General features: G+C 43.6%; 1 protein-coding gene across 5 annotated transcripts in view; it reads right to left on the bottom strand.

The window, feature by feature from the left end:
- Positions 1–1,338: 1,338 nt before the first annotated feature.
- PCYT1B (phosphate cytidylyltransferase 1, choline, beta) overlaps positions 1,339–13,532 on the bottom strand; it is a 102,666-nt gene continuing 90,472 nt past the window's right edge. For all 5 annotated transcript variants that reach the window (XM_032286157.1, XM_032286156.1, XM_032286159.1 and 2 more), the window contains one exon: positions 1,339–2,009. In XM_032286157.1, the coding sequence (XP_032142048.1) occupies positions 1,797–2,009 (213 nt within the window). In that variant the 3' untranslated portion in view covers positions 1,339–1,796. The remainder of the gene's footprint in view (positions 2,010–13,532) is intronic.

A 13,532-nucleotide genomic window follows, 5' to 3' on the forward strand; every position in this document is an offset into this window, starting at 1 on the left:
TGCCAGTTCTCTGTCCCACATGAGTGCTTCACAGAGTCCTGGAGAAAGAACGTGCCAAGAACTAAGAGGTTCCGGGCCGGCTTAGCCTCGTAGTTTTGCTTCCCAGCGGACAGCACTCATCTCCTGGTGGGTAGGGAGGTAGTTCAACCCCAACACAAAGGGGAAAGACACGCCGCCTTCCTTCGTTGGTTGCTCCCTTGTCACCTAGAAGGCTGGTTCCCAAGGAACCAGCTGGAAAGAGGCATTTCATCCCCTCTGAAAATAGAGGCCCAAACCAACAACCTGTAGGCGGAGCTCAGAATCTCTTGTGATAGACAAGCCCCCAGCTCTGTCTCTGACTTTACTGGCATACCCAGACAATAACCCAAAGAGTTTGGCTCCAGATCTTAACTCTCCCTGCTCATTTCACACAGGTGACTAAGGAGCAGGAACACCTAGAGTCCTCATCCCACTTGGCAAACCTAGGGCCAGAGATAATGATGCTACTACCTAGACCACTCAGATGGTGAGATCATAACAGAGCCCACAGTTCTCTGTAAAAGGTTTTCAGAGTTTCTCCTTCACCCAAAAATGTTACAGGAGGCCATGAGAACAACATACTCATTTCCTGGTTGGGATAAAACATTTCCACAGGAATCTGGGATGCACTTAACAAAGTGCCCAAGTCACCAGAGAACAGATGGTTCTTGAGACCAAGGATTTCAGATGAGTATTAGGGTGGAGAGGGGGAGTGGGGTCTATTATAAAATGCCACCACTATATACTCATATTGCACATGTGATACACCCAGGGATGGTATATTGGAGCATACATAGAACAGATACGTGCAGGTAGCACCCCCATCGGTATACTATGTTTGATGCCTCAAACTGTTACTTGAGGTCTATGAAACTGTTAACTGGTCGGAAATGGGAAAAGCCATTCCATAATAGCATCCTTTAAGGAGAAGCTTCAGGAGACATTTCTTGTCTGCTAAACTTGGAGCCAAAGCAAAGCAGCTCCTCTTTTTTTTATATATTAGGAAATTTTTCTTTGTTGCAGTTCCCACAGATTAAGGTAATTTCTGCAAAACAATGCAGTGAAACCAATGATGAGAAAGTACAACCAGGAGCACGTCAGGCCTTACGTGGAGTTCTTGACAAAACTGTCCTTTGAATAAAAAGTTAAGGTTCACACTAGATGACCTTTGATAACTGGCCTAAAGCAAGGCTTTATCTATGAGCCACGTTCATGGAACTGGAAGGAGTTGATGCGTTCCAACATCAGGTCTCAGTGGCTGGGCTGAGAAGCTTGGAATTTGTCTTTAACTTGACTATTTCAGAAGCACTTTGCCCCCTCTATTGGAAAAAATTTTATTCTAGAAGAGCTGGGATGGTGGGAGGCAACGTGCAGGACCCTTACGGAGGCAGAAGTAGCAGGCTGAGGGAACAGCTGCTTCCACAGGTGGTTCACTTGGTGGGGGTGGGTGGAAGGACCAAAGCAGAAGTCACCCCATTAGTGCAAGTCTCTCTGGGGCACTCTGCATCCTTTCTTAGCAAGGTTAGAGTGATTCTAGATGATGCTAAGAAGGTTTGTGTAGGTTGTCCCGCTCGAAATCTCCACGCCTCACCCAACTCTTGAGCTGTATGGAGGGTGAGAGAGAACTGGTCCCAAGACCTTCCCTTAGCAGAGTTCAGGGTCTCCCTGCTGAGCTGCAGCCCCTGTGACTATCACCCTTCAAACACCACCCAGGTACCCCCTGTGACCCTCGCCCTCTCCCCATCCTGTGTGGTGTGGCTCTTGCCTGCCAGCAGCCTCTACTTCTCATCCTCATCCCCCTCGCTCATGCTGCTGATGGAGGCTGAGGCTGCTTTTGGTGAGGAAGGGGGTGAGGTTTTGAGTGGGAGCCATGAGAAGGTGGGCGAGGGGGAGCGGGAAGGGGACCGGCTCCGGGTTGGGCTGCTCACAGGACTTTGCTTCGGGGATAAGGCCTGCAGCATCCGGCTGCTCCTCTCCTGGAACATCTGCTTCTAAAGAGAAATTTGAGAGAAGGCATCTGTTAACTTAGCAATCGAAGGCACTAGTGAAATAAAAAGGTAAAGCAGGCAGAAGAGCCAGTACCCCAAAACTCCTGAGCCCACAAACCTAGACTCGTACCACATCCCATGTTGTCCAAGACTATGTATAGTAAGGAACCAAGTGACATTCAGGGGCAGTGACAGAAGATTACAGTTACCACTGTTTTTTTTTTTTTTTTTTTTTTTTGAGACGGAGTCTCGCTCTGTCACCCAGGCTGGAGTGCAGTGGTGTGATCTCAGCTCACTGCAACCCCCACCTCCCAGGTTCAAGCGATTCTCCTGCCTCAGCCTCCCAAGTGGCTGGGATTATAGGCATGTGCCACCATGCCCAGCTAATTTTTGTATTTTTAGTAGAGGTGGGGTTTCGCCATGTTGGTCAGGCTGGTCTTGAACTCTTGACCTCAGGTGATCTGCCCACCTCGGCCTCCCAAAGTGCTGAGATTACAGGCGGGAGCCACTGCGCCCGGCTACTGCTGGTTCTTAACACGCTTTCCTTCTTCCCTTCTTTTCGTCCATCTACAAAACGTGACTGTCTGTGATTAGCCAGGCAAGCAGTCATGATCTAGGGACTGGAGGGGTGGCAGGAAAGAAAACAAAAACGCTGACCTCACAGATATGAGGAGGAATCAATCACACCATAAACAAAATATGGTATGTCAGACGGATCTGTGGTCTGTGAGAAAAAGAGAGTGAGAGGATAGCAAGTGGGGGTGGGAGCAGGGCAGCTGCAAACAGGGTGCGCCGGAAAGGTCCCGCCGAGAAAATGCCACTTGGGTGAAGAATGTGGAAGAGATGAGGGGAGGGACCAGCTGAATGGAAATCAGAGGGCAGCGCACTCCAGACAGAGCACCCCAAGAAAGGAGCATGGACCACACATCCGGGAAGTGCAGGCAGGCCACTAAGGGAGAGGGTTAGGAAGAGGTCGCCAGTGAAGGCACAGAGGGCAATGCCACAGAGGGCCTTGGCACCCATTGTGAGAAGTCTGCCTTTCAGTCTGAGGGGATGCGCACAGCAGGTCCCAGGAGGGGAGGAGGCCATCGTGGCAGTGTGGAGTGAGCTAGTGGGGAAGGGAGAGTGGGAGGCGCTTTGGGAGATCAGGCCAGAGACATAGCAGGAAGCTGTTTCACATACAGTCTCCTCTGAGAAGAGAAACCTCTGGAGAGTTCTGAGCAAAGGATTAACAATCTGCTGCTGCTTTTCAAAGGACCATTCCAACTGCTGTGTTGAGAACAGACTGCCGTGAGGTGGGGGTAGGAGCAGGGAGCCCAGTTATGAGCCCATTGCAGTAAGAATCCAAGGCTTCGTGAGGTGGCTCCCACCTGTAATCCCAGCACTTTGGGAGGCTAAGGCAGGCAGATCATTTGAGGTCAGGAGTTCGAGACCAGCTTGGCCAAAATGGTGAAACCCTGTCTCTACTAAAAATACAAAAAAAATTAGCTAGGTGTGGGGTGGGGTGGGGGGGCACCTGTAATCCCAGCTACTCGGGAGGCCGAGGCAGGAGAATCGCTTCAACCCAGAAGGCGGAGGTTGCAGTGAGCTGAGATGGCATTGCTGCACTCCATACTGGGCGACAGAGTGAGATTTGTTTCAAAAAAAAAAAAAAAAAAATTTAAGATAGCAATGAAGCCCGGTCTGGCCCAGAATGATGGCAGTGTGGTGAAAAATGGCAGGATTCCTAGTATATTTTTCCCCATATTCTTACTGAGGTATAATAAACTCACCCTTTTTAGTGTACAGTTCCTTGAGTTTTGACAAATGCATACAGTTGTGTGACCACCACTCCAATCAATGCATAGGAGGGTCCCATCAGCTCCAAATTCCCTCATGACCCTTTGGAGTCTCCCCTCCCCCAGTCACTGGCAACAGATCTGTTTTCTGTCCCTACAGTTGTGCCTTTTCCAGAATGTCATCAAAATGGAATCCTACAGTATATGATCTTGTTTTCACGGTAAAGCCAACAGGACTCACTGACAGATGGGACATGGGATGTGGGAGGAACAGGAATCAAGTTACTCCAGTCTCGGGCTGAGAAATTGGAAAGCAGTGATGCCATTTGCCAGTTTGGGGAAGACTGTGTGGTGGGAGGAGGTTTAGGTGGTTAAGATTGGTTTGCCAGTTTGGGACCTCAGGTGATGGTCGCTGGGTGCTTTCAGAATTGAGCCCTTCCCTGATGCTCCCCACAGGATGCTGCATCCCACTGACTCCTGAGCATCCTGCCTGGGGTCTTTCAATTGCTCACAGTTGAGCCTCAGCCCCCCAGCCACTCAGTTCAATCCTTTGATACTAAACTTGCCCTGAAAGCCAATTCTCCTATTTGCCAGCTTAGACTTGGCTTGTCTTTTGGGTTATTCATTTTACAAACCATTACAGATATCTTTTGGGGACCAGGTGCTACACAAGAGGCAAGGGAGGAAGAAGGGCGTAGAAGAGGTGTCATGTCTCAGCTGGGTCTTTGATGAGCCCAGGAAGAGGTGGGTGGCGATAGGGAGTGGGTCCATGGGGGCTGGCAGAGGATGGCCTTTCCAAGCAGAGCATGCTAAGTAAGGCGTACTAAGTCCAAGTTGCTTGGTGTGACCAGAGCCCCAAATGCCCATGGGGTGGCAATGGTCTGGACCTAGAGCACCACAAGGAGGCTGGATTTCCTACTCAAAAACCCCAGAAAGATTTTAATCAAGGGTGGAATCTGATCAGATATGTGTTTTAAAAATACCTTTGAGTGTCAGCATAAAAGCAAAGAAAGAAACCATAAAGGAAAAGATTGACATTTGACTACACAAAAATTTAAAATTTCTGTACTCAAAAAAAACCAACCATGAAATAAGATAAAAGGCAAATAAAAATATAGCAGAAATTTTTGCAACGTTTACCTAAAAATTATAGATCTTGGTATATACACAGAGCCTGTAAATCAAAAAGAAGGTGAAAACCTTAGTAGAAAAATGAGCATATGGGCCAGGCACAGTGGCTCACACCTGTAATCCCAGCACTTTGAGAGGTCAAGGCGGGCAGATCACAAGGTCACGAGATTGAGACCATCCTGGTGAAATCCCGTCTCTACTAAAAAATACAAAAAATTAGCCAGGTATGGTAGCACACGCCTGTAGTTCCAGCTACTAGGGAGGCTGAGGCAGGGGAATCGCTTGAACCTGGGAGGCAGAGGTTGCAGTGAGCCAAGATTGTGCCACTGCACTCCAGCCTGACAACAGAGCGAGACTCTGTCTCAAAAAGAAAGAAAAAAAAGAGCATATGGCCTATATAGGCAAGTCATAAGAGAAGTTTGTAAATGAGCTATTAAAACTGTTCAGCGTCACTAGTAACCAAACAAATGCAAATGGCTGAAATGAGATACATTTTATATATCAGATTGCTAAAGTTTTAAAATTTTGTTACAGCTAGTTGAGGGCTCAGAAAAAGGGCCACCCTCATGTTACTGCTGGTAGGAGGATAAAATAGCAACGCCTTTCTGAGGGGTAATTGGGCAATAGATGCAAAAACTTTTATTTTCTGAGGAGATAACCAGAGATATAAGTAAATCTTTATCATGTATAATGGTATTCAACGCAATACTGCAAATACACAACACTGCAAATTCTCGAACCAGGTTAGAGAAATCTGTGCAACTCCAAGATGATCTAATAAGCGGATGAGAAGAATCAGGTTCTTAAATAGTATTTCATCATGCGAGAAAACACTCATGAGCAACTGCAAAGCCAAAATGATTTTAGAACACTATGTTCTGCATAATCTCAAGTTTGTAGAAGAAATGTACATATACAGAGATGGAAAACAGATGGGAGTGATAACCCAAAATTTTAACATAGACTGCGCTGGATGATGAGACTGCGAGTGATTTCAGTCCCTTCTTTACTTTTTAATAGTTCTATAATGAATATATATTACTTTTTTCATCATAAAAAAGCATGACAGTAGGAAGAAAGAACTCAGGTAACCCAAGCAGAGATATCAGGCGGAAGGGCAGGTGTTACAATAATGACATTGGTAAGGAATTACTAAGGCTACAGACACATCACCAATAGCACTTCCCCCAACCCCCAACCCAACACTCATTTTTCCTAAGCTCTAGCCCCTTACTTTTTAGAGTCCTAAGTTTCCTCTGGCAGATATAACAATAGATGACTGGTTGACTGCTCAGGTCTTTTCCAGATTTAAAATTCCACACATCTGCTAATATACCAATCATTTACCTTCCATTAAGGGCATTGATAATTCTGCCAAAAGACATCAACCCCCCCTCAAAGTCCAACAGAAAAAAAAGGTACACTACAACAGCACTCCCTTAGATTAAACCCATTTATGAGACAAAATCAAATGCCATAAAGATTGGGCGGCCTATTATTAACAGCAACATTTAAAAACATTCCTGAACTCCTAGCAGGCACTTTAAAATATGTGTTTTTATTACTGTAATCTTTAAGTATATTTTCTGCGGCAGCCATTAGCCCTCCTGCTGTTAATGGATTGTCAGCATTTCCATTAGAAGTTCACTTTCTAAGAACTCTACAACTTGTCTACTGTAGTTTGAATCAAGCTCATAGCTGAGAATATTCTGCCTGAGAGGGTGAAAGAACTTGAATCTTTAATGATAAACAATGGTGTTGCACTTCATAAAATGCAATATCCATGCAAAATAGCTCCCAGCCTCAATTTGCCAGCTCTCTGATCTGTTTCTGGTGCATTTTGAAGGGTGGTTCCCCTGCAAAGGACCTGAATTCAATACAGTCAGGAGACAGTTTGTAATGAGCTTCCTGGGAAGAAAAGCACTTTAGAAATATAACAAATAAGGAAGACCAGGCATGGCATTTTCAAAGAGTAAAAGTATTTAAATTCAGTCTCTTATGGTATTAAGAGGTTTCCATTTATAAAGTTTTCCCCCAAGAAAATAATCCCATTTATAGTCCTGTCCATATGAAAGTCATTTTCTATTTCTCTCCTACAAAGTTTTCCCTTTTAAGAAGTACTTAGCATTTAGTGGGGCAATAAATGTCTTGACAAATGCCTTTAAAGGTTTCAGTATTTCATATATATTCTGGTATATCTGCCAAAAAGAAATGAAAAAGTTCCTAGTACGATCTGGTTTGGCCCTCTTGTAAGCAGGATGAAACTCAAGGAGAAAAAAGGGCCCATGCTTCAGTTCTGGTCAAATCAATAAAAAACTAACCCTTACATAGTGCCCGGCATGGGTGCCAGCCACTGCTCTATGGCTTTGAAGTGTGAGCCAGGCTGGGCACGGTGGCTCAAGCCTGTAATCCCAACCCTTTGGGAGGCTGAGGTAGGAGGACCACTTGAACCCAGGAGTTCAAGATCACCCTGGGCAACATAGTGAGACCCCTCATCTCTACAAACAATTTTGAAAACTTAGCTGGGCATGGTGGTATGCGCCTGTAGTCCCAGGTACTCAGGTTGAGCCGGGAGAGGGCTTAGGTGGGAAGATCACTTGAGCCTGGGAGTTCAAGGTTACAGTGACCCATGATTGTGCCACTACACTCTAGCCTGGGCAACAAAGCAAGACCCTGACTCAAAAAATAAAATTAAAAAAAAATTTTTTAAAATGAAGTATGGATCAATGTAATCCTCCTCCTATGTGGCAGCTATGTTTACTTTCCCCGTTTACTGATGCTATGGCTAAGGCCCAGAGAGGCAAATGAACTTGCCTCAGGCCACCCATTCAGAAAGTGACCTGTTCATGACCACCTCTCTTGTAATTAGCCAGTTTCATAGTAAGAAACTTTTCATGTTTACTCACATTTTACTTGTACCTGTGTTTAAGGATAAAAATTTTAGGCTGGGCATAGTGGCTCATGCCTGTAATGCCAGCACTTTGGGAGGCTGGGGCAGGTGGATCACTTGAGGTCAGGTCAGGAGTTCGAGACCAGCCTGGCCAACATGGTGAAATCTCATCTCTACTAAAAATACAAAAATTAGTCAGGCATGGTGGTACATATGTGTAGTTCTAGTTATTCAGGAGGCTGAGGCAAGAGAATCACTTGAGCCAGGAGGCGAAAGTTATAGTGAGCCAAGATCATGCCACTGCACTCCAGTATGGGCGACAGAGTGAGACTCTCTTAAAAACAACAACAAAATTTTTAAAAAAAGATAAAATTTTAAAAGCTGTCAAAGTCTCAGGTGGGAAATCTAATTCTGATTCACAAACTGTATTTTGTAGCACTTTTCTCAAAATCAAAAGTCTTAAAAATGAGCAGTGCCTAAAATTGTGATGATTATTAAAAAAAATACAAAACAGAAATTAATAAGTGTTGGTGAGGATGTAGAGGAATTAGAACCCCGTGCATTGCTGGTGGGAGTGTAAAATTGTGCAGCCACTCTGGAAAACAGTATGGTGGCTTCTCAAAAAAAATTAAACATGGAATTACCATGTGATCCAGCAATTCCATTTCTTAGTATATACCCAAAAGAATTGAAAGCAGAACTCGAACACCAGTGTTCACAACAACCCAAATGTCCATCAATGGAATAATGGATAAAAAATATGTGATGTACACATAAAATGGAATATCATTCACTCTTCAAAAGAAAGGAAATTCTGATGCATGCTACAACATGGATGAACCCTGAAGGCATCATGCTAAGTGAAATATGCTAGCCACAAAAGGACAAATACTATATGATTCCACTTAAATGAGATACCTAGAGTAGTCAGATTTATAGAGGCAGAAAGTAGAAGGCTAGCTGCCAGAGGCTGGGGGTAAAAGAGGATAGGGAGCTCTTGCTTAATGGCTACAGTTTCTGTTTGGGATGAAGAAGAAGTTCTGGAGGTAGATGGTGGTGATGTTTGCAGGACACTGTGAATGCAACCATTTAATCCTGCTAAACTGTATGTTCACTTAAAATGGTTAAAATGGGCCCGGCATGGTGGCTCATGCCTGTAATCCCAGCACTTTAGGAAGCCAAGGCGGGCAGATTACCTGAGGTCAGTTCAAGACCAGCCTGGCCAACATGGCGAAACTCTGTCTCTACTAATATAAAAATTAGCTGGGCATTGTGGCGAGTGCCTATAATCCCAGCTACTTGGGAGGCTGAGGCAGGAGAATCGCTTGAACCTGGGAGGTGGAGGTTGCAGTGAGCTGAGATCATGCCCCTGCACTCCAGCCTGGGTGACAAAGCAAGACTCCATCTCAAAAAAAAAAGGGTTAAAATGATACATTTTATGTTTATTAATATATTTGTCACAATTTTTTTTCTGAGACAGAGTTTAACTCTTGTTCCCCAGGCTGGAGTGCAGTGATTGACTCACTGCAACCTCCATCCACCTCCCAGGTTTAAGCGATTCTCCTGCCTCAGCCTCCCAAGTAGCTGGGATTACAGCTGTACACCACCATGCCTGGCTAATTTTTGTATTTTTAGTAGAGACAGGGTTTCACCATGTTGGCCAGGCTGGTCTTGAACTCCTGACCTCAGGTGATCCGCCTGCTTCGGCCTCCCAAAGTGCTGGGATTACAGGCATGAGCTACTGTGCCCAGCCACCAGCTGACATCTTGGCTACAACTTCATGAGAGACCGAGTAACAATCATCCACCTGGGCTGCTTCCTGATTCCTGACCCTCAGAGACTGTGAGATAATAAATGTTTGTCATTTTAAGCCACCAAGTTTTGAGGTGATCTGTTACCACCAAAAGCTAACTAATATAGCCATGGACACCACTACACTTTCCGCTTGCTGGGAAAGCCTAGAGACAGCAGTAGAGTAGGGGGCTGAGAGTGCCTATCATAAATCTAGATGGCCTTGTCACAAGTACAATTCTGGCAACTGGCATTGTCCCAGGCCTTAGAGGGATGTTGGTAGACCTCAGTTTCTCTACAATGACACACCCTGACCAACGGAAAATGAAGCAAAATGACTGCATCATGTGGACATTCCTATTGTGAATGATACAGCGATGACCAGGAGAAAGAGACTAGCCCCAGGCTTCATTCTAGTGCCTACCAACTCCTGTGAGACCATGGGAAAGGTTCATATTCTAATTTTTTAGGCCCTTGTCTATATCTATATCTTTATGTATAAAATGGCTATAGTACTACCTTCTTGTGTGGTTAAAATGGGTGTGGGGAGGCCAAGGCATGTGGATCACTTGAGGTCAGGAATTTGAGACCAGCCTGGCCAACATGGTGAAACCATCTCTACTAAAAATGCAAAAATTAGCCGGGTGTTGTAGCACACGCCTGTAGTCCCAGCTACTTGGGAGGCTGAGGCAGGAGAATCACTTGAATCCAGGAGGCGGAGGTTATAGTGAGTCAAGATCACAGCATTGCACTCCAGCCTGAGCAACAGAGTGAGTGAGACTCCATCTCGAAAATAAATAAATGCATAAATAAATAAATAAAATGGGTAGAATAGCTGTGCAAGGACATTGAAAAAGCAATTCAACCTGCTATACAACTTTTAGACAATAGCATCATCTTCATCATCTTCTTCACTATCATCATCATCATCACCGTCACTACTTTCCACCCAGAGACAGAGTGCAAGGGTTTCAATTTTATATTGCCATCCTTGATGTCAAAAATGAGGTCACTTGGGGAGACTTAAAGACTATGGCCAGGCATGGTGGCTTATGCCTCTAAACCCAGCACCTTGGTAGGCCAAGGCAAGAGGGTCTCTTGAGCCCAGGAGTTTGAGGTTACAGTGAGTCATGATCATGCTACTGCACTCCAGTCTGGGCAACAGAGCAAGACTGCATCTCTACAAAAAATTTAAAAATTAGTGGGGCATGGTGGCATACACCTGTAGTCCCAGCTATCTGGAGGGCTGAGGTGGGAGGATTGCTTGAGCCCAGGAATTCGAGGTTACAGTGAGCCATGATCATGCCACTGCACTCCAGCATGGGCAAGAGTGAGACTCTGCTTAAAAAAAGACTATAGCACAAGGATCAAATTCAAATGTTCCCTGGGGCCAGATGAGCTGCATAAATGTATGAGTCAGGTTAAGGAAGGGCGAAGGAGCAGCGTTGTGAGGTGTGACTGGCAAACAAGAGCTCACGCCTTCCCTAAAATAAATTTTAAAACATTGTTAAGGGCAAAGCACACTACATCTGAGTACTGAATTTGATCCACCAAACACCACGTTGTAATCAACTCTTGTACCTAATACCATAAGCAATAAAAGGCTAAGGCTATCTATTTATTATCTATCTGTCTAACACACACACACACACACACACACACACGTATATGGGGTGGGGGATTTAGGCTTTATCATACATATCCTTTGCAGATGCCAGAGGTTCTGTGAATAAGTCTTCCTCATACATCCATTCATTCATACATTTATTTAACTCAGAAACATGTATGGAATACCCCCTATAAGTTACATAGTATGCTGCATACCAATCTTATTGTACCAGAATTTGTATCTTAAATCCTTCTATTTTGTGCCTTTCCAAGTTTGGGTTGTTTATATCAGTACCATATTTGCTGGTAATACAGATCCTCTATTTTAAGAAATGAGTTCCAGTCCAAAATTTACAAATAAAGAATTATTATAATAATAGCATATTCATGAAAAGCAAATTACTTATCTTGGCATTTAACATTCTTGTAATTATTCCTGTATTTTTAATGTCAACAGAAAAAAAGTAATGTCTTAGTCTGGCTGATACAGTAAATTAATGGTAATAACAGTTTTGACACTAATAGCAAGTTTTAAAAAGAAAAACCTCCAGTCTCTGAACTGGGTTTCATTTCTTAAAAATCACTGTGGCTCACTGTCATCAGACTCCCAAGAACAATTCCAGCTACTATTTCACCTTCACTGGGAGCCTGAAATGACTAGGGTCTATAAAGTTTTTATGAAATTACACACACACACACACACACACACATATATACACACACATATACATACATATATACATATATACACATGTACACTATATACACACATATATACACGTACATAGACATATATACACATACATATACACACATGCATATATACACATATATATGCATATATACATACACAAATATACACACATGCATATACACATATATACATATACACACATATATAAATACATATATATACATATATACACACCTATACACACAGATATATACACACACAGATATATATATATAGGTCTTTTGAGACAGAGTCTTGCTCTGTCACCCAGGCTGGAATGCAGTGGCATGATCTGGACTCACTGCATCCTCCACCTCCTGGGCTCAAGCAGTTCTCCTGCTTTAGCCTCCTGAGTAGCTGGGACTACAGGCGCATGCCACCACAGCCAGCTAATTTTTTTAAATTTTTTGTATTTTTAGTAGACACAGGGTTTTACCTTGTTGGCCAGGCTGGCCTCAAACTCCTGACCTCAGGTGATCCACCCACCTCAGCCTCCTAAAGTGCGAAATTAAATTTTTTCCCTGCCTTTACTCACTCCAAATGGAGAAAGCATCTACCCCCTTGAGTTACTATACCAGCTCTTATCAGCAGAGACACACTTCTGAGTCCCTGTAAACAAATGAATACCTACATGGTTTCCTTAAAAACCACTAGCTGCTTTTTCAGACCCTGAAAATTAGTTGTGAAAATGTGAACTATTAAAATACACACGAGACTAAATAAGAAATTTCAGGCCATATGTCATAGAGACCAGAGAACAGGTTCTGTACTTCATCTGTCCTTATGTTCTTCCATAGTGCTGTGCATAGACAAGAACATTAAGAAATGTACCAGGAATTAAATGATCTGAGCTAAAATTTTTAACAGGCCTGGGGAAAATGAAAAGGAGCCCAGCCCTTGGCTCTTCCACTCTTGCCAGCTCCTTCTAGGAGTCACTGAGGGCTCATGCGGCCCTTCTAAACTTTCTACCCATCTCAGACTCAGCCTATAGGACATGGTTAGCATATAACACCCACCTCTATAAATAATCACTTAGAGGCCACCAGGTGTTAACCAAAGCATCTCTCCCAATTTCTCAAACATTGTAACTTTTCTAATACTAATTGAGTGTGTCACTTTTAGATAATCCTATAATGAATGAGCTCAAACAAGCAGTGGTAGCAGTAACAACCCATCAATAAAATAATTAAGTCAAAGTGGATTTTGTTAGAGATTTCTCATATTATAATAGGAAATCCAGGCTACTTAAAATCAGAGAAGTCAAATGGAATTATTTCTTTTTGTTGTAGAAGGAAAGTTCATTTTTAGTATCTCTTTCATACAACGCTCATCGACCCTTCAGCAGCTCTAAAGTAAACTTTTGGTATCTCTTTTACAGACTACTCATCAACTCTCGTGACAATGCTGGTATTTACTTGGGAAGGGCATGCACAACAGAAATACCAATAAAGTGTCAATGGAGGTTTCCAGCATTTTCTTTTCCCTTTTCATAGTTATCATTCAGCGTTGTCTGTAGATTTTAGGCAAGGAGACGCTCTACATTCCCTCTCAGTTTTTTGGTTTTTTTTTTTTTTTTTTTTTTTTTTTTTTTTTTT

Source organism: Sapajus apella, unplaced genomic scaffold (genome assembly GCF_009761245.1).
Source record: "Sapajus apella isolate SASKATOON/1434 unplaced genomic scaffold, GSC_monkey_1.0 scaffold17, whole genome shotgun sequence".
In the NCBI taxonomy this organism is placed as follows: domain Eukaryota; kingdom Metazoa; phylum Chordata; class Mammalia; order Primates; family Cebidae; genus Sapajus; species Sapajus apella.